This window comes from Octodon degus, unplaced genomic scaffold, assembly GCF_000260255.1.
Source record: "Octodon degus isolate 3935 unplaced genomic scaffold, OctDeg1.0 scaffold00031, whole genome shotgun sequence".
NCBI lineage: Eukaryota > Metazoa > Chordata > Mammalia > Rodentia > Octodontidae > Octodon > Octodon degus.
In genome coordinates, this window is record NW_004524607.1 from 17,350,243 (window position 1) to 17,377,539 (window position 27,297).

The 27,297-nt window shown below is 41.4% G+C and overlaps 1 protein-coding gene and 1 non-coding gene across 4 annotated transcripts in view; one reads left to right on the plus strand and one right to left on the minus strand.

Annotated features, from left to right (window-relative positions):
• The window catches only part of Baiap2l1 (BAI1 associated protein 2 like 1), a 98,341-nt gene extending 72,743 nt beyond the window's left edge, over window positions 1–25,598 (minus strand). Inside the window, exons 1-2 of one of the 3 annotated variants that reach the window (XM_004629633.2) lie at window positions 25,262–25,598; window positions 1,379–1,454 (exon numbers count right to left, since the gene is read on the minus strand). In XM_004629633.2, the coding sequence (XP_004629690.1) occupies window positions 1,379–1,454; window positions 25,262–25,312 (127 nt within the window). In that variant the 5' untranslated portion in view covers window positions 25,313–25,598. Of the gene's footprint in view, window positions 1–1,378; window positions 1,455–23,130; window positions 23,208–25,261 lie in introns of those variants that run through there. The other 2 variants (XM_023713405.1, XM_023713406.1) reach the window with 2 other exon arrangements.
• LOC111816396 lies at window positions 18,514–18,620 on the plus strand. Its single transcript, XR_002820800.1, has one exon. It is a non-coding gene; the product is annotated as a U6 spliceosomal RNA (small nuclear RNA).
• Window positions 25,599–27,297: the final 1,699 nt, after the last annotated feature.

Here is a 27,297-nt window from a genome sequence, read left to right on the forward strand (position 1 = left end):
CAGGGGCCAGGGAGATGGCTCAGTGGAATAAGCGCTTCCCTGGCAAGCACAAGGGCCTGAGTTCAATCCCCAGTTCCACAAAAAAAAAAAATAAATAAATAAATAAAAAATAAAAAAGCAAAGCACAGCAATGCAATGCAGAAGAAAGTAAGTAAGTAGTTTACTTTTCCAGCAACTACAATGAGGCTCCCTGTCATCCAGAGCTCAGACAGCATACTGCCAGTCTCGGGTCATATCTGTACTGAGGGATGGAAGGTCAAAGGGCTTTTCAAACTATCAACAGGGAGCAAACAAAGGTAGGGTGTGATGAGAGAGGGAAAGAAGAGATAAACAAAACATATGAAACTTGATTGACAGCCTTCTTCAGAGCTAAAGTGGATGGCAACTAAATGTTTTACTTATGTTACTTGATGGTCTTAGTGAATGAATCATGGTGGAGGGTGAACCACAAGCCTAAGTCTTTTGGGGGCTAACACATATACAGAGAGAATCATCTTGACAAACAAGTTAGAATTTGGTGATCGGTAGCATTTTAATGTGATAACTAATGCATTATAATAGCATTCACCTTTTTGTAAGGAAATGGTATGGCTATATATTATCTTCCTCAAAGAAAACCTCTTCAAACTAGCAAACAACTCTGGTTCACAAAGACAGGCACGTGCTAAGACTTAAATTTATTTTACACGAAGCACTTACACTATATTTTGAAACGAGACCCTAAGCCTCATCTCTAGATGTTTCACTATTCAGGATAAAAATACTATTTCCCATGTTACTTTCAAAATTGCTATGTCTAAAAGCAAGAAATTCTTTATAAATAAAAGAATGGGGGGGCTTCCCAGATAGCTCAATTGTTTTAAGTGTTTCTTGGGCAAATAAAGTCAGGTGCATAGGACCACGGTTTGATTCCCACCTCCAGAAGCTGCATCAGACCCACCCTTAAGGGAGCCTGAACTAGTCAAAAAAAAAAAAAAAAATCCTTTTGTAAGTAAAAGAATAACACCTGTGCATAGGACACTAACATAGAAATGTCGTAAGGACACACTTACATATGTTACAAAGAATTTGGTTTAAAAAGTAGAAAATGTGTCTTTTAGCAATGAAATAAGAGACTCAGCCATGTCAAAAAAAGCATGATTTGATAGTTAAAATACATCACTTACAGTAACCCACTATCATTCAGTTCACTCACTTAAATACATTAATATTATTGTGTACTATCTCAATACAAACTTCTGTAGATTAAATTATAGATAACTTCGATAACTTCTACCATTTAAAGAAAATTTAAAACTTGTTAGGCACTTAAGTGAAATGATTATTGAGTGACTAATGTGTGCTTTACATGGATCAATTCAGAAAACAAAAGACTTACCATTAACAGCCTTTTCATAATTTTTTCCTAGGTTTATTAAATTTCGTAGTCCAGGATTGAACTGTTCCATAACATTCTGACAAACAAATATAGAAAACAAATTAATAAACAATAGACCAAGTGATAGTCGGATTTTGTAACCGTATAGCCTAGGATACCTGTGCATGCAAACAATACAGTCTACACAGTCACAAAAGCTACTTAAAAATCACGTGAGCTACACATATCTCCTCACCTGACAAGAGGTAGCAGGTGAACGTGACCTTGGCAGTTCTGTTGCCCAAAGGCAACCTACTCTACATGGAGCCAGCAGCACATGTTCATATCCTACCACACCCCGTGGGACTGTGGGCCCAGGGGCCAAGGCACGCACACTCCTGGGTGTAAGCAGACTGTTACGATGTCACTCTCCTGTTTAGAAATAGGTGTGTGTGACCTAGCTATCTCAACGTATAATTAAGGGCAATGTTTTGGCTATTAAGTGAACAGAAACTTCCAAGAGGTGCTTTCACACTCTGCCAGGGTCTGAAGTTCAACTCCCCCCCAACCCCCAAACCGGGGATTGAACTCAGGCCCTTGTGCTTGCCAGGGAAGCGCTTATTTCACTGAGCCATCTCCCTGGCCCCTGAAGTTCAGAAAACAAATCATTCTATGGTGCTGACCTCATGACTGAGAACACATGGTGGACTGTATCTGTCCCATCTATGAACAATGAGCTATGCAGTCTCAATCAATTCCAACAGTCTTAATCACTCCAAACAGAAGTCTCACCTCTACTCCCCAAATGTGCACTGTCTGTAATGATCAAGAGATAAGAACAACAAAAAAATACCTAACACTGAAAGAGGCAGATACTTTATACATGCACCCTTCAGAAGAAAAAGGTTCTCCACTAGGATTGGCAGAGCACATGATGATTTACTTATGCAACAATGATAAAAAGTTCACAGTGAAAAATGACCCATGTAGCAACCCTTCCCATCCCTGTTCTTATTCCCAAGAAAGCTTATACCTAAGTTGTTATTCTATTTATGCTTTTGAATATCTTGATTTCTTAGTTTGGGACTTAATTTGTTTTCTAGTACAGTATATGAAGACCTAGCTCAATATACCAGTTCACTTGCCCACCCTCGATCCTCACCCTATAATAGTAATTGGCATTTTTTTTCTAGTAAATCAATAGTGTTTATTATGACTTTCTAAATATTGGTCACTACAATGTAAGGAATGTACTGAACATACCTGTTCTGTTTTGGTAAAGCCTTGTTCTTTCTCCTGGATTAATAATTGTCTCGTTCTCCTTCCCTGTGCTCAGTTTTCTGCGTCTACCTTAAATTCTTCCGCATGTCCTGTCAGGTCTAGCAGAGGCTTATCAACACTATTCTCAAACATACAAAGCTGTCAGCTAATCTATTCCATTTCTTGCTCCCAGAATCTCTAAGGACTCTCTGTCCTCTTACTCAGTCTAGTCTGACTGTCCCTCAGTCTGCCACACTGTCGTCCTTGCGTGTCCCTCCCTGGTTGACCGTTAACAGCTCCCATTAGCTGGATCCACATGTTCCTTTATTCCTTTCTGCTGCAGATCATTCTCCAAAAATGAGCTATGAAATGATGTGTGAAAGAGAAATCTACATCCCCGTGAATTTACCTTGACATTTGTTTGCTATTTTGCTGACTAGAATATAAGAGATTGAAATATTTTCTTAGAATTTTAAAGATACTGCTTCACTGTTTTTAACATTCAATTTTACTGCTGAGGAGTCAGTCGTCCTTTTATTTGTATGTGGCTTTCCCCATTTTTAAAGGTTATTTTCTGGAAACCATCTCCTATTTTTGTTTTGTAAAACTGAATACTGGTCTGCACAAATGTGGGTGTTTCTTCCATTTATTTTACTGGGCACTTGGTGGACCATAGCCAGGTGGAAAATCAGGCCCTTCTGGCATGGAAAATGTTCCTGTTTCCTTTCTTATTTCTTCATTTTTTTCTGGAACTCTGATGAGGATTTTACACATCAGATTTACACTCTATTTTACTTTTTCTCTCACATTTTCTGTTTATCTTGATTATCTCTATATACATCCCAATTCTACTTAAGCTTTTGATGTATTTTTAATGGTTGAGTGTTTTAAAGTTTTTTGATAGCTCCATTCGAAAAGTATCTCCTGAGACAGGCATGGTAATTAGTCAAGAAACTGAGGCAGAAGGACTGCCAAGTTTAAGCCCAGTCTGGGCAACTTAACAAGATCCTGTCTCAAAGCAAGAAGGGCTTGGGTGTGGCTCAGGGGTAGAGTGCTTGCACAAGGCCCTGGGTTTGATTCTCAGTGCCAGAGAAACAACCAAAGTATCCTCATATCCTTGAATTATGCATACAGTATCTTGTCATATCTGAGTATAAATTCTTAGATTGTAAATGCAGTATTTTGTTATGGTTGAATATAAGTTGTTGGTATTTTACTCTATTCCAGATCCCCATGTCATCTACTTACTTTTCCTCATTGTTTACTATCCTCCTTTCATGTTAAAGGCTTTCCTCTAACTCCTGGCGATCCTTCCATCTCTTGCCTGTCAGGCAGCAGGAGCTGCTTGCTGCTGGCAGTGGCTGAAGTGGGACAGGGAGCCTGGGCTGCAACCACTTTGTATATCTGACTCCTACTCCAGCTCTGTGTCCCTTTTTTCATGTGCATGTGCTCCCCAGCACTCTTCTGTTGGCTCTTCAGGTTCTTGAGAGGCAGCCACTCCTCTTTGGCCACTTTCTAGTACCCAAAATTTCTTTAGGCCTTTTGTCAACTGTTTCCTTCTCAGCTCTCTGCACTACAGATTTAGAATTCTGTTGTTGTTTCACTTCCTTTGCTAGCATCTTGGTGTATTCTCAAAAGGGAGAGAAGAAAACGTATAAGGTGAATGCCCTGCCTAACTGAAGTCCATATATCCTGTATCCCCTGGGCAGGTGGCTGTCCTAGGCTTGGACACTACCAAAGCCAGCTAACCCTGTCCCTCATCCTCTGTAAGACAGTGAAACCCCAATCAGTACCCAATCACTAGATACCTAGAGCCACAGCTCCTATTTGTGTCTTCTCAGTCCCTTTGGCTCTTATTTTAAAATAGTTTAAGACTCATATACAGTCATGTAAATCACACCAAGTTACCAGGTAAGCTTCTCACAGCATCTCCAATAATCTCTTCTACAACTGCAGTACATTTTCAAATCAGGAAATGGACACTGGTACAATACTATTAATGGATCCACAGATCTTACTGCAATTTTACCAGTTCTTGTATCATTTTTTTTAGGGGGGGGGAATCGGGGGAGTATTCACTATTTCTTTGAAATTTTATCACAGGTATGCATCCATACACTTGTCACCTCAACTATAATGCAGGACTTACTCTAGCAATACAAAGATCTCCCTTGTATGCTCCCGTATAGTCATTCCTTTCTACCTCCACCAACTGGTAAAACCCATCTTCAACTCTGTTGTTCTGAGAATGTTATATAAATAGAATTATGCAGTACCTGACCTTTTTTTTTTTTTTTTTATTTGGCAAGTTCAGGGGGTTGAACCCAGGAATGTTGCACTGAGCTACATTCTTAGCCCTTTTTATCTAGAGACAGAGTTTCAGTAAGTTGTCCAGGCTGGGTTTAAATTTGTAACCCTCCTCCTCAGCTTCCCAGAGTGCTAGGATTACAGGTATGTATCACCATGCCTGGCTCCCCTCTGACCTATAAAGGGTAGCCTTTTCACCTAGCACAATGCCCTTAAAGATGGATCCAAGTTTTGTGGTGCTTCAGCAGTTTATTCCTTTCAATTTTTGTTAGCAGTATTCCATTTCACAGCATGAAGGTGTCATGGTGTGCTTGTTAGTTACATAATGAAGAGCACTTGGATTATGTCAAGTTTTGCATTATTCCAAACTAAACTGATATGAACAATCATGTGCAAGCTTTTGTATGAACATAAGCTTTCATATCTCTAGGACAAATACCCAGGAGTTCAAATGCTGCGTCACAGAGTAGGTGTATGTTTAACTTCATAAGGAACTGCCAGACTTATTTACAGAATGGCTCTATTACTTTACGTTCTCATTGGTAATCTGGAAGAGTTCAATAATTTTTTAAAGCTATTAATTTAAAGAGCAAATCATCACCTAATTAAAAGACAGGTCTTAGTGATCTCTTGTTTAAATTATAATAATCTTATGTATCTAGATGATAAAAATAAAAGAAAACAATTCAGAGCTTTCTCTGTCCTATGGCACACACAGTCATACAAAGAAGCCTAGAGCTGTTCTTTGCTAAGCATATTCCTTATCAAAATCAAAGAAAAATAATTTGATTTCTTGATATAACTCTTGAAATGTTCATATATTATGAACTCTAACATTTAAAAACACCAAGAGCAATGAACACCAAACACAAAACACTATCAGGATGATTCTGATGAAAAGTAAAATTTAAGTAAGACTTAAGACTAAAACGAGCCTCAGAGAAGAGAATTCTGAGCCAGAAAAGTTCAACATGTATGGCTGAATTCACTTTTTATTTAAGTTTAGCTACAGAAAGTTTTTCTTTAAAAGTTTTGGCCCTTTCAAATAGTGGAAAATCCATTTCTATACTGGCTTTTGGCCATTAATCTAGTTATTTTAGCTAAAGTACATGTTATTTTTAAACTATGGAACAAAAAAGCAATGCAGCCTTTGTATTCCACAATCTGTAGTTTTTTGTTTTGTTTTCATTTATGTATTTGGTACAGGATCTTAGCTTGTTGAGACTGCTTGAGTTTGAGCCTGCAGCTTGAACTCGTAGTGATCCTCCTGTTTTCAGCCTCTCCAACACTGGGATTATAGGCATGCATCACCATGCCTGGACTCTGCACTTGTCAAAGTAGGTGCTTAGTCCACTGAGCTATCCCGCTGGTCCAATCTGTAATTTTTTTTTTTTTTTTTTTTTTGCAGTACCAGGGATTGAACTGAGGACCTTGCACTTACTTGCCAGGCGAGCACTTATTCTACTGAGTTATCTCCCCGGCTCCCCCTGTAGTGTTTTAATAGCAGCGGTTGCACTTGTTTTTAGGAAAGCAAATTACATTGCCCTCTCTCTAAGCATTAGTCTCTTCCTCTATAAAATGAGAATAATAATTTTACTTTGTAAGGGGTATGAGGATTGAAGGTGAAAAATCTAACATTATGGAGCACTTATCTATTTAACTTGGGTTTTTTGTTGCTGTCTTTTCTTTCTTTCTCTCTCTCTCTCTCTCTTTTTTTTTTTTTTTTTTTGGTGCTGGGGATGGAACCCAGGTCCTTGGGCATGTTAGGCAAACACTCCCTCTGAGCTAAACTCCCGGCCCTATGGAGCACTTGCCATGTACTCTTCAAAGCTTTCAACACTTAGGACACTGAGGCAACTGTAGGACACTAAACACTGCAAGAGAAAAACCTCTAAAATATTAGCCAATCTTCAAATAGGTCAACATTCCTGTTTACACAGCAATCTCTAGGTTTGGTTACTTCCTCTCTATAAAACAAAAATAAATAATATCAGTTCTCTCACCTCAAAATATCATCAGAATAAAAGAAATCATATACAGAACAACTAGAGCAGCAATGGGGAACTTTTTAGAGAGGAGTCCCCAAACTACAACCCAAAACCCACTTACCTATTATGAAGTACCAACATTGCAATTAAACCTGAATACTGAGGTTTTAGTTTAGAAAAAAAAATAAGTATTAATATTTTTTTGCCTTAAAAGAAAAACAAGATGCGTCACCAGTGATCTAGAGAAAGTTGCCATACAAATTTGCTCATTTGATTTATCACTGGAGTTATACCCCCACTTTACAAATGAGATATTGAAACTTTGAGAGTTTTTTTTTTGAGATCTCACTGTGCGGTTCACACTGACCTTGAACTTACAGTGACCCTCCTGCCTCTGCTTCCCAAGTGCTAGGATTACAGGCATAGGCCACTGCACCCAGCTGTATTTTTTTTTTTTTTTCTTGGCAGAACCAGGGATTGAACTCAGGCCCCTGTGCTTGCCAGGGAAGTGCTTATTCCACTGAGCCATCTCCCCGGCCCCTCAGCTGTATTTTGAAACCTTGTTGGAGATTTTCTGGGCAGCAAGAAAAAGAGTTTAGCCCAGGTAGTTTCTCTATAATCTTCTCACTTGCCTTGAGACCTCAATAGTTCCTTCTAGTAAACTGAAATAAAGTGAGATGACAACGCTTTCATGACATTAGAGCACTTATTTTAGTGAGGCATTATGGGACTGTACAATATTTTCATTTTCTTTTTAGGTGTTTTCCTATAATTGTAGTCATTTTTGGTGAATATGGTTAACCCTCTGATATCATATGACCCATCTTGCTTGGGCAAGCAAGTGTTTCTCACCCAGTCGATAGCCATGCCACGATGAGCGTGCCCAGTCTCATTCTGGCTCTTCTCCCTCTTCTTTCCCATCAAAAAAGGCGAGGCATTCACAGCCACCTGCAGCCCCCAAGGAATTACTACTAGTTAACACTGTCATACTGACTCCCTTTGCGGAAAGTTACTAAAAACCTACAGGAAGCCTTAACCACACCAACCCAAGTCTCAGATTCCACCCCCTCCCTTCCAGGGAGAGCTATTAATTAAAGACAGCTGCTAACTTCCTAATCTAACTTTTTATACTCTTATGCCAGACATAATGGGTTATGATTAATATATAATTTTGCTTTGTGCATTAGAAAAAATATGTAAATAGTATCCTATAATACATCTCGCTTACATCTTTTTATTCAACATTATGCTTCTGAGACCTGTTCATCTGGATACACACAAGCAGTGCTTATTCTTTTTTGTTTTAAATTTTATTTATTTGTGTGTGTGTGTGTGTGTGTGTGTGTGGCCAGCTCAGCCCACCAGGGGGCGGGCTGGCTGGCATGTGGTGCTGGGGGATTGAACCGCGGTCCAGGTGCTTTGCTAAGCTTGTTCTAAGTAGGTGCTTTAGACCACTGAGCCATCTCACCAGCCCCAGCAGTGCTTATTCTTAATTTCTATAGAGTATCTTACCAAGATGGTTAGTTTTAGATGTCCTTGTTGCTAGGCTACAGTATCCAGTTAGTCAGCACAACACAAAAGCACATATTGGCATGAAGGCATTTTGCAGATATGGTGAACATCTACCAATAGCTGACTTCAGTAAAAGAAAAAAATTATCCCTAATAAATGAGATGAGTGTCATCAAATCCGATGAGAGACATTAAGAAAAAAACTGAAGCTTCCTTGAGAAAGAAATTTAACTGTAGCATCACCTTCCACCCTGTCCTACAAACCTCACACTTTCCAGCTCCTATAATCCCATGAGGCAAATTCTTGAAAGAAATACTTTTATTTTTATATAGAGGTATACATATACATGTACTGTATGGTGGGTATACATACCCATCATACAAATATATTGCATTTTATCTACCCATTCCTCTTGCTGAGTGGTATGTAGACGGTTTGCAAATTTTGCTATTCCTGACTATGAAGCAAGAAACTACATGTCTCCTTATAGATAATACAGGTAGATAATTTGCCTGGAAACTGAAATTGTGGGGCAGAGCACATAGGAGACTTTTCAGTCTTGTCAGATACAGCACTGCCAAATGGAAGGCAAGGGGATGCACCAATTTACACTCCCATGGTCACTGCATGGAAACACTATCTAACCCCATCTTCAGCAACACTTGGTATGACCATATATTTCATCTATTTGGTGGGTCATAGTTCAGGCAGGCCTTGAACTCACTATATAGCTCAGGTTGGCCTCAAACTTGAGGCAATCCTTTTGCCTTAGTCTCCCAAGTGCTGGGAGGCCCAGCCAGCAATGGTACCTTTTAAATTTATTTTTTCATTTTTTAATTTTTTAGTATTTTTGGTACCAGGAATTGAACTCAGGACCTTGTGCTTGCCAGGCAGGTGCTTATGCCACTGAGCTTTCTGGCCCAATAGTACATTTTTGAAAGTACCATAAGCTAACTCCTTGTCAACATTAAAAAAGTATGTTGGAAAATACCTAAGCCAGGGAAGAGAAACAATGGAAGGTAGTTTCCTGGTATAATTTAATGGGCTCACCCTCAGTTTTCATATTTGACTTTTGTCCTTTTAACAACACAGCAGGAAGTAAGAGGCACCAAAAGTCTGAACATGTCCCCGCTGTCGGTGCTATGCACTCTGCCGTAGCCTTGCTGCACCTTGCAAGAGGGGCTCTAGGCTGTTTGTTCTTTGAACATGTCAAACCCATTCCCAGTAAGGACTTCTTTTGCTCTTGCTCTGCCTGAAGGTTCTGGTTCTAGATATCCAGCCCACCTGGTCTTAGCTTATAACCTCAGAAACACCTTCTTTTGGCCCTTCTCCTCCCTGGGCAGCAGGCAGCAGTGGCCACTTCCCCCACCCCACTCCTGGCTTCTCTTTCTTCAAAGTGCTTATCACTATCTCACATGACATTACTTAACCTGTTTGCTCTGTGCCTTGTAGAAATTACACGCAAATTAAACTCCACCATAGCCGCAGCACTAGGAACAGTGCCCCAGAGTCCTACACTCAGCAGCAGCAGTTTCCCAAGTCTGTGTTATGCCGAGATCTATGCACTCAAGGGTGGATCCTCTGTCCCTTCAGCTCCAGACTCATCTGCACACACCACTGCAGACACAATGGCCCAGTGGGCCAATTAGCCACCAAAATCCAGCATGAGGTAATGGGGCCACTGGCTTATACTTCATTAGCTCGAGTAATAGCTCCATCGGAGAGTCACAAAAGCTGTGGGGCTCTAGCATCTACCTACTAAGGTTTAGCAAGGCTTACAAGATATGAAATGCCATTTCTGGTCCATTTTATTTCCAAATCCAGTGCTTTTTCAAGGTCATTTAAATTACCTTTTTGAGACCGGGCAACAACGTACTTCCAGTGTTTTTTCATGGGGTCTCATTATGTAGCCCAGGCTAACCTAGAACTCACTGCCTTGGAGTCTTTGGAGTACTGGGATTACAATCATGTGCTATCATGCCTGTCATAATGTAGCTCCTCAAAAAAACACCAACTGAGTGTAGTGGTTTGTGGTTGTAATCCCAACTGCATGGGAGGCTGAGGCTGTAGTATCTTGAGTCTGAGATGAGCCTGAGCAACTTAAAGAAGTCTCAACATGTAGTGTACTACTGCCTGGGTTGAATCCCTATTAATACAGGGTGGGGGACAGAGAGAGAAGGACAGATGGGGGGGTAAGGGGAAAAAAAGAGGAGAGGACCTTAGTGGACATAATCCAAGTTTCTATCAACTGATAAACAGAAAACAAAACATGGGGTGCCCACACAACAGAATGCTATTTGGCCATACCAAAGAATAAAGTTCTGGGGCTATCATGCAAATCAGTCCTGTTATACTCAGTAAACAGGCCAGTTACAAAAGAGCATGTTTATGCTGCAAATGCAGCTCAATAGTAAAGTGCTTGCCTAGCAAGTGAGAGGCCCTGGGTTCCATCCCCACTGAGCTCCCCCCCCATACATCATTTCATTTGTATGAAATGTTCAGAAAATACAAATCTATATAGAGAAAAATATATTGGGCTAGTGAGATAGCCCAGCAGACTAAGTGTCTCCTTAGGCAAGTACAAGGACCCAGGTTTCATCCTTTGCTCTGCCCCCAGGGTGTGCTGAGCTGGCCACCAAGACTGGGCATAGGAGTGCACACCTGTGATCCCAGCACTGGGAGACTGAAAACAGGAGGATCACTACAAGTCTGAGTTGCATAGTGACACCCTGTGCCAAATACATTAAAATAAATTACATATATAGATATATAGATACATATATCAACAGTTAGATATATAGATAGATATATCTATATAGATATGTATCAATAGTTTCCTGGGACCAGAGTGAGAAGAAAAAGGAATGACAGCAAATGCTGATGAAAGTTACTTAAAATGAGTAAATTTCATAGTATATAAATTGAAGCTACATAAAGCTTTTAAAAAAGCAAAAACAAAAATAGCAAAATCTTTGATTGCCATGGCTTCAGGGAACTGTATGTCCTCTACTCTATGAGATGGCCACAGAACTGGCTGTGTTTACTGGTTCCTTGGTTGGGGCTAACCAGCCTCCCACAGAAGAGCCAGGTGTCTTTTTAAATGTTTTTCTTTCAGACAGGGTCTCTCTCCTGTGTAGACCAGACTGGCCTCAAACGCCTAGTGATCATCCTGCTTCGGCCTCCCAAGTGATGAGATTACAGGCATGCACTACCGTGCACAGCTTAAGAGTCAGATGTCTTTGGAAGCAGGTTATCCTGTTCTTCAGGGACACTGGCCCAGGACGGGTGGAAAGACTCTTGGTCTGCAAAATACATTCCCATGCAGCTGTCTGCAGCAATCTTCTGTTTCAGGGTAAAACTGATTTGACCCATTAACCAAAAATGATAAACCATCCATTTTGAGGTGGTTTTACTGGATTAGTAGCTGTCTTTCCACCCATAATTGGAAGAGTGTAGCAAATGCTTTTCCAAGACAAAGTCCTGTGTCCTTCTAAAGGGAAAATTTTGTAGGAAATCTTCAGCCCACAAAAATCTTCAATGGAAACTCTTCCATTAAACATTTACCATAACTTAAACACTGTTTTATCTTCATTTTCCCCTTTCCCTCTTCAACTATAATCCAGGTGTTGTTTTATACAAAATTATTTATGCAAAAATGGCCCTTCAGGAGGTTGGCAAGATAGCTCAGGGCACTAAGCACCTGCTTAGGCAAGCACAGGGACCAGGGTATGATCCGCAGCACCACATGACATGCTGGTCCTGCCCCTGGGTGCACAGAGCTGGCCACTGAGACTAGGCGTGGTGGTGCACACCTGTAATGCCAGTGCTGGGGAGGCTGAAAAATGGAGGATCACTAAGAGTCTGAGCTTCACAGTGAGACCCTGTACCAAATATGTAAAAAGAAAAAAAAAAAAAAGTCCTACGAGGCCAAAAGTCATGCTAGATAGGAAGCTCGGCCCTACAGTGACCTGCCCTAAGCGTGTGGCCTAAACCTGAGAGCCAGTGGTCAGGGAAGCACAGTGAAATCCCTCTGAGCCTGGTCTCTCCTCGAACAATGTTCTCAGGGTTTCCGATGCACCTACTAGATCTTGAGCTCCCTAAGAACCAACCAAGGAACGAGTGTGATCATCCAGAAAGACACTATATTACCAGAGGCAATCACCTTTCCATGTTTCACTACTTAAAGAGAGTTCAGTGACAAGCTCCACATTCCTACTCCCTACTCATTTAGGAAGTAAGAACTGCTATGAGGCTAAAGCACACTAAAGCTAAGCAAAAAGGCCTACACCGGAGGGAATAAGAATGTTTTGCAACTAGTAGTACCTTTTCAATAAAATTATCAAGACTGTCTTAAACTTATCCTAGCCACTTATATTAGCATAAAAATCCAGGACTTTTGTTACTTTTTAAATAGTAGAATCATGTATAGGCATTCCTACTTCATGATAAGTTTGACAGCAGTAACTTGAAGAAAACAATCATGATCTGAACCTACTTCAAAAGTGGAAAATTTATTGTTTTTCTGTTTTTTGAGAAAGAGTTTAGCTATGTAAATCCATGCTGGCCTAAAACTCACTAGGTAGTCCAGGCTGGCCTTAAACTCATAGCAATCCTCTTGCCTCAGCCTCCTGCGTGCTAGGATTAGTCATCTGCCACCATGGCCAGCTGCAATTTTATTTTAAACGCTGACAAAAGTTTCAGATTTTTCATTCAAAAACACTTTTCCTAGTAGTTTAAGCACAAATGATCATACTGGGTTTAAATCTAGAAGATTCTATAATGCCACAGTATATTTTATGGCAATGCCAAGAAACCCTTTGGTTAAAAGAAGGCATTTCTAAATTGGACTAATGTCTCACATACACTGGCCTCCATCAGACAAGAGATTTTTTGAAACCTTGCCCCAGAATTCAAGCAACTTTTGTGCTCTGATCTTCATAGAGAATAATATCTATGAGACTGAAATAAAAACCACTTCTTGAAATTCCAACTATGATAATAGCAGTATCCACTTTATGCTTGGTTTGTAGAAGTATATGTTTTTGATAGAATAGAAACATAATTCTTTCAGTTCTAAACTATAGTATCAGGATGACTACCACACAAACTTCAGAGTAAATTTTAAAAATAACATTCAACCTGAATCTGAAAATATTCCTCTCTGTGATATGAGAGAGCAAGAGGGAGAGCAAGAGGGGGAGCGAGAGAGAGCACAAGAGAAATACGGAGATGGGCCGGCCAATTAGCTCAGTGGATTAAAGCACTTACAAGCAGGCACAGGGGCCGGGGGTTTGATCCCCAGACCTGCAATGCCAGCCCTGCCCCTGGGGCATGCTGAGACAGCAACTGAGACTGGGCATGGTGGCCTAGCTCTTGGGAGGCTGTAAAGAGGCAGATCACTATGAGTCCAATTTAGTACTGAGATCCTGAACACCTGGTAGACCCTTCCCTAAAATACAAAGAGAGAGAGAGAGAGAAAGAAAGAGAGAGAGAGAGAGAGAGAGAGAGAGAGACAGACAGACAGACACAGACAGAGACAGACAGACAGAGACAGAGACAGACAGACAGAATGACTGACTGATTCATGGCAAGTACTAAAGAATACATATGCTTAAGTTTCATTCCACTAACTCTATAAAGTCCTTCTGACATATGGGACTCTGAAACAACATACATTTGTATAGCCTTTGTTAATTGCTCATGTTGAGCCTAGTCCCATGCCAAACCCAAGAAATACAGAGAAGAATGAGGGAAGAGTTCCAGTCCTCCAAAAATACTCAGTCACACGAGGAGGCAAGGTATGAAAATACCAAGGTGATCCAAAAAAATAAGAAATGCCATCACTTAAAATATTACTTGAATATTATTTAGAAATATAAACACAGATAATTGGCATTTGCATTTGCCTATGGGTGGAACAGTAACTGATTCCTTATTCGGTTTGAAAGAGCTGGCAATGGATATGCACTTTGAAGGAGTACACGAGGCCATGGCGTAGGAGTTCTTGCCCGCCTAGTTACTGGTTTTAAAAGGTGTGTCCTGGTATAAAGAGCAAGCAATGAATTTTCAGCAAAGATAGACGCATGCACTGGGTTGCATTTGTTTAGAAATCCCAAAGTACTGAACAGGTAACAGGAACTTTCACAGATCAAAGTACACTGGCTTTGTAGGACATTTTTATGCTCCTGAGTTCCTTTTGAACACCACCTTCTAGTAGTATCTGGAATAATTCTAGTGTGAACAGAAACGGGTCTTCATGCTCTTTGTTGAAACTGCAACCCTTAAAATCAAACATATACTTAAAAACTGCGAATAATTCCAAAATAGTTCAATGCTTTACTTATATTTTTCAGATTTTGGTTGTTTTGTTTTGTTTTGTTTTGTTTTGCAGAACCAGGGATTGAACTCAGGCCCTTGCACTTGCCAGGGATGCACTTATTCCACTGAGCCATCTCCCCGGCCCCTCTCAGATTCTTATAAAACGCATCAAAATTTCTAAAACCATACATAACTTTTGGCTTTTATCTACTCCTCATATGTCCAACTTTCCATAGATTTCTTACAAACTATTTTTAAAACTTTTCCTGAACTTAATCTGCAAATAAATTAATCCTTTCTTCCTTCCAATACCAATGCAAACCAAACTTCAAAAAAAACAAACTGGCAAAAGCAGGCCCTCTCTAGGACAGGGTCAAAACACCGCAATCAATGAGCCCGGACAGGCTGAGGAGGAAAGGAAAGGCTGGAGGTGCGCAACGTTGGCACCGCTGCCCTGTGATTAGCTATAGGCCCAGAAGCACACCGACACTGTGCGTTCCTTCTAGTGTGGGTCCCAGCAGTGACCACAGTGCCTGGTGCAGCTGTGGGGCCTGAGAAAGCAGCTGCAGAAGCCTCAACATCAGCAGGGAGCCTGGGACCTGCACAGCAGCAACAGGTACTTCAAATAGGGTAGCTGTTACTACCTGTGCCATCTCAGTCTCATTAGCTGAACACAGAGCAGGGGACAACTGCAGTTGAAACTGGGTGGTAAGAACAGATCTTCAGTATTCATCCCACAGATATTTTTGGTGTATACTATGCACCAGCAGAATTGGGGATTTAAAAAACCCTAAAGGAGCACAGAGCTCATGGAGAAGAGAAAAACGTGTGCCAATAATTTCAACACTACTCTTTTGTCAAATATTTATCCAGTTCCACCTCTGGTTACTCAGGCTAGCAGGGAACAGAACATGGAAATCAGTGTTTTCATGGTCGTGGCAGTCTAGTAAACACATGCTGCTCTCTAGACAGCAACGCTCACTGCACACCCATGACGTGCCAGACACTACTGTGAGGGCCTTCCTGTCTTAGCACATTTAATCCTCACAGCAAACCTGTAGGTACTGTCGTTATCCTTATTTATAGGTGAGAAAACTGAAGCACAAGGTCAAATAGAGGAACACAACATCATCAAGTACAAATAAAAATCTAGGCTATATAGGAATGGATTGGTTAGCTGAAAATTCTCAGAGACCAAGAGTTGGACTAAGACTTTTAGCAGGAGCAATTTAAACATTTCCATGTTGAGAGTGTGTTTACACACTTAAGTGTACCGTCAGACATGGCTGATGACCTGTATCTTAGTCTAATCAAATAAAAGATGAAGCTTAGGCTCTCAGAAAATATACTGTTTGGTTACTTAAGATTAGCTCTTCTTTTCCCAGGGCTGAGACTCAAACTCAGGGTCTGGCACATGTTAGCAAGTGCTCTACCATGCAGCTACACACCCTAGGCCAAAAGTCAGTCATATGTATATAAATTACAGCACTTAGGTACTAGGTATTATGATTGTGAGTTTTTGTGGCCACAAATGGATTACTCTATTTATTATCTTAAGTCCCAGGTACCCTATCTGGCAGGCATGTGAAGGTGACAGGACTATCTCCTGTACCCCCTCATTCCTCCTGACTCACACAGTCCAGCTCTGTGCTCAGGGAGGCTACCTGAGGGCTGAAGGTGTAGCTAAGTAGTAGAGTACTTTGGTTATTATGCATGAGGTCCTGGGTTTAACCCAGGATTTGTGCCACAAAAAAAAATAAAGAAGAAATTTAGGACAGCTGCCCATATGTTCTTACCCGCACCATCACCCTCTGTGCGTCTGTTCTAGACAGTGTGCCTACTCAGATGATCCTTCCCACATTTATGACAGGTTATTAACACTTCTACGTCTTTCCAGGATTCAGCTGGACTTTGAAAAGGTCCAGCTGCTTAAGACAGGAATGAGACTTAAAAAAAAAAAAATGGTTTTAAGAACTGGAATTTGAATGTTCTTGGTTTCATTAATTTTGTTTCATTTGTTGTCTCAGATTAACACATACTAAAAATGCACATTCCCATAATACAAAAATTAAGAGAAAAACCATTAAGAGTATATCTACAAAAGGTTAATTTATACAACAGAGGTAGACAGGGTGGAATTTTAACTTAGATCCAACATATCCAAATGAAATGGAATCTATCAATTTGTTTCTTTTGGTTTAACACTATTAAAAAAGTAACGCTTTAGCACACAAAAGAAGAGAATATTCCAGAAGGTAGAGTCTAAGTGAAAATTCTGAATCTGTCTTCCAGTCATTGAGAATTTTAGAGTCAAAGGAATTGCTAGTGTATAGGGACTTCAAACCTCAAAAGCACCATATAAATAAAAACAATTCAAGAAACAAACTAGAGGGCATCTCGATCCCTCTGTTCTCACCAAACCTCACACAGCTCTAGTGGGCTGTGAAGGATCCTTCAGATTTCTGTGTGGCACTCGGCTATTTTGCACCCTAATTTGGGAACACATTCAACAATATTTTTCAACACTTTCTCTCATTTATATACATGCCTAACTTTTATCCACAAGGATCTGAAACAGCTGTTCTAACCAGAACTCAGTCACTAACATGATAAGCCAGAAAGGGGCTCAAGTTTAGGCAAACACAAATACACAGAAGTATAAAATCAAGGCTGAGAGAAATAAGAACAGATGAAACCAGGTCTGAGGGGTCAAAGAGCTGTAATCACTCTGTCCATATCCATGAGGCTGAAATCTTGAATGTTCTGGACAATGTCTGTATTCTACACTTGTTTGCTTGTTGGCTGGCTGGCTTTCTTTTCTTTTCTTTCTTTCTTTCTTTCTTTCTTTCTTTCTTTCTTTCTTTCTTTCTTTCACTACTGCAAACACATATACATTATGGGCTATGGGAAAGGAAGTCTTGTAAAGATCTACTTGGCTGGCAGGAGTTAAGGGAAAGGTACACTCTCACACAATACAGATTACAGCATAATTTGAGGAGTATTTCCTGGAGGGCATTTTGCAGGAGCAAATATGCTTTGAAAGGCACCTACCCTTGACCCATGGCTCCCTTCTGGGGACTTAATTTCAGTAAACATCATGGACCTGGGCAAAGTTTTACCCGCATTGGTGCCCACTGCAGTACTTTAGCAGCGAAGTCCTGGCACCAGTCTACATCCAACAACAGGCCTGGATCAATAACTTATGATGAAGAATGGCATCCTGCGGAGTCATCAAGATGATGAAGCACTGACTACAGCCTGACAATGATATATGAAAGATGACAGGGAGGCAGTGTTATCTTTGGGTTGTGGGTTTCTGGGTGACATTCTTGATGTAAATTTTCATAGACATTTTGGAAATACTCTAGTATGAGAAAAATCATTTTTTAAAAGCCTCCAGGATTAAACACACACACACACACACACACACACACACACACCCTAGGAATGACTGTGGAAGATGTAGGAAAGGGTAATTCTGGAGACTTGCTCTCAAGCATGTACAGCTACAGTGCTACTAAGAAAGCTAAGGGCCTGCCCCGTAGCTCAGTTCTTTCTTTAAGTGGCTGCTTCAACAAAGCAGTCAGGCTCAGGTGGCGGGGTTCAAGCCCCACAACTCAAGCCAGCCAAATCTGCCCTGAAGGCATTCGGAGCAAAAAAAAAAGAAAAAAGAAAAAAAGAAAAAAAAAAAAGAAAGAAAGCTAAAAGTACTTTAGAAAGCACTAATCCTGAAATCCTGATTGAACTGTAGCTCACTAAAATTATTTTTAAGTGCTCACTTTGGCAGCATGTATACTAAAACTGCAGCGATACAGAGAAGACTAGCATGGTCCCTGAGCAAGGAAGACATGCAAATTCATGAAGCGTTCCATATTTTTCTTGTTCTATGTCGCTCTGTTTTTGTCTGTGTTCTTGTTATTTTTGCTTTTTTTTTTTCCTCTTTAAGCTCAGAGGGTAAAAATAAAAGTTTTTAAAATTAAACTATTGTATTGACAACAGTAAAGTATGTACATTTCTAAGAAAGGGTACATAAAAAGGGAAAGATTTTTATTATCACTCAACTAGCAAGAAAACTTGGCTAACCATAATTCCGCATGCCACCCAAAGCACCCCAGTTTGTTTCAGCAGCTCATCTGTGCTCTCAACGCGCCTTCCACAATAGTCCTTTGATGTGTTCAGCTGCAATAGTTGTAGAGTCCAATAAACTGAAAGTTATACTTTACTTAAGTGAATACCACAACTATGTATGGCATCACTGAGAGCCACACTCCCTACATCCTCCTTCTGCCTCTGACAATTAAGTGTCCCCTCCTGGCATCTGTTGATGTTACAGGCATCCAATGGAGAAACAAATCATTGATACGTCTGGTGGGGTGTTTTGTTTTTTAAGCAGTACTGGAGATTGAACCTATGGCTTGTGGACTGAGCTACATCCCCAACCCTTTATTTTTTAGAAAGAATCTTGGTAAGTTGCCCAAACTGGGCTTAACTTTATGATCTTTTTGCCTTCCAGAGTGCTGGAGTTATAAGCAAGCAATAAATATTTGGTTTTAAATTAAAATATTGATTTACACATATCCATCAGAATGGCAAAAAGTAAAAGAACTGACAATACCAACTGCTGATAAGGATGTAGAGCGTATACTGCTCTCATATGCTGCTGCTCGGAATGTCAACTGGTGCTACCACTTTTGAAAACTGCCTAGCAGTTCCTACTGAGGCTAACTATTCAAATGCTTTACACTTTGTAAATCCATTCCTGTCCATACACAGATGAGCTATGAGGGCCAACACTAAGACATGTACTAGAATTCACGGCTCAAGAGCCTGAAGCAACCCAATAAGGCCCACAGTCTAAATGTCCATCAAGAGAAAAATGAATTGTATTATATTCCCACAGAATATCATTTAGAAACAAGAATGAACTAAGTAAGCATAATTACTCCAAAAACATGGGTGAATCCGACAAGGACCTTGGGTAAGAGATACACAGAGTAGAACAGTGGCATATGTTTGTAATTCCAGCTACAAAGGAGGCTGAGGCATGATAGAAAGTTTGTGGTCAGCTTGGGCAACTACTTAGGAAGACCTCTCAAAAATTTAAGAAACAAGGACATAGTTCAATGGTATAGTGTTTGCCTAACAGGTGTAGGGCCTGAGTTCAATCCATATTACCACAAAGGGGGGAAAAAAGATACTGAAACCCATCATAGCTGAGAACAGCTTCACAAAGAGCACAGGGTACAGAAGACAACATGAGTAGGAGTTGCCATATTCTGTTTGTTGATGGGTGCTGGTTACAGTTGTGTTCAGCTTGCGACAATTTAGTGAACTATACACACTTAAACACAGTCACAGATGCAATGCAAGAAAAACTTTTTTAAAAAAATAATACATTGGGGCCAGGGAGATGGCTCAGTGGAATAAGCGCTTCCCTGGCAAGTGCAAGGGCCTGAATTCAATCCCCAGTTCCGAAAAATAATAATAATAATAATAATTTGCATATATCACCAGGCAACTTACACTAATGTAAATGTAGCTTTTAGTAATAATTTCTACCTGTAGAATAAATTGCTGTGTGGAATGTTGACAACAAAAATCAGAGTTGTTGCCGTTCTACACCCATTAGGCTTCCTTTGCAGTGTGAGGCAAAAATGATTGTTGAAATAATGTCACAAATGCAAACTCAAAAGCTTCCTGAAACCTGTGGATGATATAATCTGTCCACTGCTCCCTGCCACTCAGGTTCCCCAATAAACGGTGTTTCAAGGCAATGTTATATAGACTGAAAATCTCTTTCCCATTAAGATAAACAATGTTTTCAATAGGCAAAAAAAAAATCTATTGTTTGCTTGGTATTTTCATCTTATCTGAAAAGTACTGGGGTATTCAGATTAATAGTTAATATCTGGCAACCTTTCTGATGTTCCCTGACACATGACTCACTCTACTCCCTTTTTTGGTCCTATGGAGGGAAAAGCAAGTTATTTAGACTTCTGCAAATCCCATTTTATCTTCAGTACATATAAAGAAAGCAGGGTTCGGAGAGAGGTTAAAATACCCAATAGTAAACAGTTATAGCAACAAATATACCCCAGAGAGGGTGTGTCCCCTACCTTGAGTGCTGGGGATCAAATGCAGGGCCACACACATACTAGCAAGTGCCCTACTACTGACCCTTAGGACCCGAGTCTATTTTTTCAAAATTTCACACAGGGTCTAAGTTGCCCAGGCTGGCCTTGAAGTTGTGATCCTCCTGGCTCAGCCTTCCATAAAACTGATGTTACAGGCATAATATACCATACCTGAAGCAGAGAAGGTTCTTAAGGCATTTAAAAACTTTTATATCCTAGAGTTATATACTGCCCAAAACAAAAACCAATCAGGCAGTCTCTTTTACTTACATATCCCCATTAAACTCAATCTGAAAAAATTTAAACATGAAAAACATTCTTAAACTACTTCCTTTGCTCAATAAAATCATCAAAACGTTATTGAAAGGTTAATTTCAAGTATGTCAATGATGAATTACCAGAACAATCGAAAATTTCAGTGACACCTTAGATGTCTACATTATGAAACTTCACTTGGTATATGCACCTGCTGGTGACTAGAAACTAAATTACTTCAGAGACCTGTTGGTAAATGCCACGTGGAAGTTGGTCACTGTATTCTGTACCTCAATTCCTCAACCTAAAAATGGTAAATAGGCACAGAATCCACAGCCACCCTGAGGGCAGAAACGTTCCTAGGATAAAACACTCTATGGAAAGTATCCAGCCAAAGGTGGTAGGGCACACCTATAACCCAGCACTTGGGCAGCTGAGGCAGGAGGATTGCAAATTTGAGCCCAGACTAAACTATCCAGTAAGGGATAAAATCCTAGCCTAGAATAAGAACTTAATAAATCAATCAAATGTGTATTCATTCAATAAATATCCATACCTACTATGTGCCAGCAACTGTTTTAAATGCCTACAATACAGTGAAGTCCCTTGCTGTGTGGAGTTCACATTCTAGGCAGGGATGAACAAACATAATAAATGAATACAGCACACAGTATATTCTAAGGAAGTGGATTTTATGGGAGAAAGGTAATCTAGGGTCGTGCTGGGAGATAGACAACTTCTAGCAATTTTAGAGTTGTTTAAGCAGAGCTTCTTGAGAAGTGACAATCAAAGTCTTTTGTGTCCTCTCTCCTCCCCTGCCCCCAGTCATCTTTTCCTTTCATTCACTACTTAGGAAGGCCCGTGTAGGCAGGATGTCCTTGGATGGTATCACCCTTACCCTCCCTCAATTTCCTAAAACTTTAACAGTTCTAACTTCTAGGAAGGTTGTGGCTATTCTTAAATACAGGTTTTTCTAAACTTGACTTCTTCCCCTCCCACGAAAGCATGTACTCATCAGAAAGCCATGCAATAGCACAAGCAGGCTTTTGAAGGCAAATTATGGGCATACTATAAAGTGTGGGAAGGCAGGAGGGATTTTGGCTGAACTCTAATTAGCAACAACAACATTACTTGATTTATTTTGGGCCTATTATCACACCATTTGTTTGTAAAGTAGTAAAGCACACATCCTCCTGCAAATTAGCAGGGATCACCAATGATCATTTGTCTAAATACATACTTTTTAAAAACTCAGCAAATGTGTAAATATATATTTAAGGATATTTGATACTGCATATAGATGATTATATTACTTTACAAATCTCTCTTTTCTCTAAGGATTTTATTCCTTTAGTTCAAAGAAAATTGAGTATTAAAAAAATTCAAATCCATAGTAGCAAGTCATAAAATCTCATGTGCAGATGGCTTTTGTAATCACACCTGGCTAGGTTGTGTTCTAATTAGTAAAATACTGTAGACTGCTATTTAACATACAAGAAATTAGATTCACCAGCACTGTCAATAGAATTTGCCATAGGATGTTTAAATCGTTTTCTGCCTCCATCAGAGCAGGTGGGTTTTGGGAAGGAAAATCCCAAAGTTTTTCAAGTCTCCCATCAAGAGTTGTGAACGTAAAATTTCACTGCACATTTTCCTCGTAGTCAAACCATGGACTAGCTGCCTTCACTCCACCTTCTAGATTACATGAACTTGTTATCTGGTGCTATCAATTCCTATCCCACCACCACAACATGAAAAACCTGACTCCAAAACATTAGCAAGGTAATGATGATTATAATGAGTCAACCAATCAACCAACCATCATTTAGTAAGGTTTTGGTATGCTTTCAGATACCTGGCAATACAAAGCTGTTAAGTCTTGGCCTTTGATCTTCCGGGTACTAAAACCTCACAAAAAATGAAAATGATTTACATTGCTTTATGGCCACAAATAGAACCAAACTGATGAAATCTACATTTTTTTTTCTTCCAAACTCACCCTGTGGGTAACATGATATGTCAAAGTGGGTAACATTTGTGGAACCCTGATTCAACTACAGTTCCTTGGAAGGTCTTCAGAAGCCAGAAGAGGAGCACAGTTCCCTCTGGGCACCCGCTTCTCACAAGTTGATACGCTCATTTCACACTGGCAAGAAAAGCCTATTGTGGAGAAACTCTGGTGTTCATGTGTTTTTGTGCTCTAAGTGGATATTTACACTCCACATTTAATATCTAGTGATCAGCATTCCTCAGTTACAGTTTTGCCCTAACTATCATCAGAGTTAACTATTACTTTCCAAGTCTATGAGTAAGAATATTTTATTTATACATTGTTAGCATCCTACACCTCCTGTCCCATCTTCAGTATTATTTAAATATCAACAATTTCAAAACAAGCCTCATGCTTTAAAATTCAAGTTCATGGCATTTCTAAAAATTGCTATTAAGGAAACACTAATAGGAATGGTTTTGGTCATGGCTGATGACTCCAAAATTGCTATGCCAACAAAGTCTACTGTCTAATTCATATGTTACAGTATACATCTTATATTTCCAATGAAAGAAATTGATAATCTTTTGGATTTCAATGGATAGACTATAAAATTATTTTCATAATGTTTTTAAATTCATACTATGCAAAAGTTAATAAACTTCTTTGATTTCAGAAACTCACTGAGGCCCTGCAAATTTAGAAACTCAGTTTCAGGGTTAAAAAATGTTATAAAAATGACCAATTATGGGCCTGAATCACAGCTACAAATTAATTTAGAGAACTTTTAAAGTCTCAGGGGTTCAGTGTGCCAAAGCAGAATTAAAACAAAGTTGTTTTGTATTCTATTAATAGCAGATGATTAAAGGCATATCTTATTTCAACTGGAATTCATTTATAAGTACTTAAACTTACTAAACTGGCCACTAATTCTATCTCTGTTTCTGGGAAAAATTCTCTCACATACCATGCAAAGTGGGAGACTGATTATCAAGAATTCTATAAGGTAGGGCTGGGGAGATAGCTCAATGGTCTAAGCGCCTGCAGCGCTGGGGAGGCTGAGAGAGGAGGATTACTGCGAGTCAGAACTGCGTAGCGAGATCTTGTATCAAATAAATAAATAATTTTTTAAAAACACCTTAAAAAAGAATTTTAAAAAAAGAATTCCATAAGTTTAGGTCAATTTTATTAAAATCTCAGTGTTCTTTGACTGTAATAGCGTCGCAAAATCACCGATGTATAAAAAGCCAAGTTCAACTTAAAGCCGCTTTCATATAGGTCCAAGGAAAGGGGCGGTTTCAAAGTCTTTCTGAGAACGGACTGCCCTCGCCTAGAAAATTCCCTGAGCCAAGGGCGCCAGCGAGGAGCTTGGCTCACCTGGCGATTCCTAATTACAGACGAGTTTCTCTCCTACATTCTTTTCTTTTCTCAGTGGAAACTCGAGCTCGTTTCTTTGGTCTCGCAGGGTTTAAAGCCCAGCAGCCAGGCCAGCGCGGTCACTGATTCTAAGGAGTTGGGAGGAGGGAGGCAACCCAAGGGAACGTGCGGATTTTCCTCTCTTCTTCAATTCCACCAAGATACTGTAAAATGCGCAGCTTGAGGCGGGAGAACAGCAAGTTTGATCCCAGCCTGGGCAATTTATGGACCCTGCGAGACCTTATCTCAAAATATATTTTTTTTAAAGAGGTCGGGATGTAGCTCAGTGCAAATGTCCTAGGTTCAACCCCTTAAATAAATTCCAGTTTTTTGGGCGTCTCCGGCGATCGGACGAGAGGGAGGAGGTTGGAAGGGGGAGGGGAGAATCTTCCCGCACAAAGTCCCCTCCTGACCCCAAAAGTGAAAAATTCAGATTTTCTGCTGGCGACAACTACAAGCTACCAGCGAGGATCCCCTTCACGGACACAAACTCTGATCCTAGGTGTCCCCTGCCTCCCCAGTCAGTCTCGAACCCTGGCGCCCCCGGGACCCCCAGCCTCCGGGCCAGAACGCCAGCGCCCCCAGGCTTTCAGAACCCCTTCAACTCTCTCCTCACCTCGAGTCCCAAACTCCAGTGCCTCGACGGTCCCGGGCACCCCCGACCTCCCTCCCCGCCTGGACCTCGAACCCCAGCGCCGAGAGTGCCGCCCCCGGCCCCGCTTACGCGGTAGGTGCTCTCCGTGAGCCGGTTCACCTCCTCCGGTCCCCGGGACATGGCTGCAGCCGCCAGGCGGGCGGGCGCGCGCGGGAGGACGCTGCGGGGCCTCGTGGCTGCCCGACTGGGGGCGGCAGGAGCGCCGGGGCGCGACTGAAGAGGGGCCCTCGAGGGTCAGCCGTCCGCCCTAGAGAGTTCGCGCGCGACCCCGACGCCAAAAAGTCAAAATCTGCGATGCTACGGCCCGCGTTGAGCCGAGACAAAACGGCCTAACGCGGCTGGGCGAGCGGGACGCCCCACCTGAGCCCGGCGGAGAAGGCGCGGCGGAGGGCCGGTGGGAGGGGCCGCCCCACCTGGGGCGGCAGGGTGGGCGGGGCCTATAGCCGCATGGGTGGGGCCAAGACGAGACGGTGGCAACCCGAGGAGCGGGGAGGAGACCCAGTGCAGAGGAATGGGCGTGGACTCACAGCCGTGTGGGCAGGACTCGAGCAGGGCGGGGCAGTCCCTGCTGAGAAGGCCAGGTTGGGTGGGGCGGAGGCGGGCGGGGCGGGTAGGCGGGGCCACCCCACCTGTGGCAGGCGGGGAGGCCCCAGCGCGCCCTCTCGCGGACCTCACAGAGTGCCGCGTGACGCCCAGACCCGAGCCCAGACCCTTGAAATATAAGACTTGTGGGTTCCCCCACGGTGATGGCGCTGGAAATCGTAAATCCACGCTCTCTTCGGGCGCTTTCCCCAAATCCTGCCTTTAGGCAACCGCAGAAAGGAGGGACACATCCTTTCTATGTATTAATTTCCCGGATTGACTCCTCTCATCCACTCCCTCGCTGATCCCACAGATCTCAGGGTCATCCCCGACCCCCCTTGGCAGTTTATAAAAGGAAGAAGCACTGTAGCTCGCTGTAGTTTTGGAAGCTCCTGAAAGTAAACATCAGGGTCTGGCTACTGAAGTTTCAGTACATATTTAACCTTTACATTAACAATGACCTTAAACTCCATGAGGTGCTAATCACAAATCCTAATGGGATTTAGAAAGCTACAGTGATCCAGGAATGGTGGCACATACTTATAATCCTAGAGCTGTGAAAAGCTGAGGCAGAAGGATTACAAGTTGGAGCCCAGCCTGTGCAATTCATCAGACTTCGTAAAAGCCCAAAACGTATTTTTAAGAGGCCTGGGTTTACAGCTCAATCCCCAGTAGTGAGGGGTAGGGAGAAGTTATGGTGAGCAGAGGTGTTAGAGAAATCTCTCTGTCATCTGGCAGTCTGCACAGGTGTGCAGCTCCTCGGTCTCCCTGCTGTCTCCATCCCAGGGCAGCCCTGCCCAGGGATGAGGCAGCTGCTGCCAACTCTGCCCCTCCCATTCAGAGTGTGCACTTGGGCTGGGAGAGACCCAGAACAGCCTTCTGACTGGAACTTCCCTTAGCGTCTGAGACTTCTACCCTTCCACTTCTACCTCACGAGGGTGAAACGGTCTTCTTCTGATTTTTGAGAACCTCTATCTAGGTACGGTCGTGGACAATCGCGTCGTTTATGGCTGTTAGGATATGAGACTTCTAAATTGCTCACGGGATAAAGTTCAGTTGGAAATGCACACAAAGAAGGCTCTGTGTGGCCCAGATGGGGACACTGAAAGTATGAGATGCCTCTGGACTTAGAACACACACAACCAGTTGGACTCTGAGGCGGTGTTATCAGGTTTTGCAAGCCATAAAAATGTATCATGTTTGGGAATCAAACTGAGATGTGTTCTTGAATGGTGGGGAAAATAACCCACCAGCCCGAAGTTTCAAGCTAGAAACAGCTGCCTTTCTTCCTGAACAGAGTTCCGGTGTTTGGCTCCTGAGATTTGGTGACTGGAACCACCAAATGTGTGAGATACATTCATGACCTTAAAATTGTTGTCATTATATAGTAGGCTTTTCATCTGTGTCTCTTGGTTTTAATTTAAACTCAAGAGTCACAGCCTTCACCTTGTAGATCACCTTTTGTCTTAGCACTTCCTTCTGTGCCTCCAGATAAATGAGGTCGTTTCACCCTCTGCTGCCAG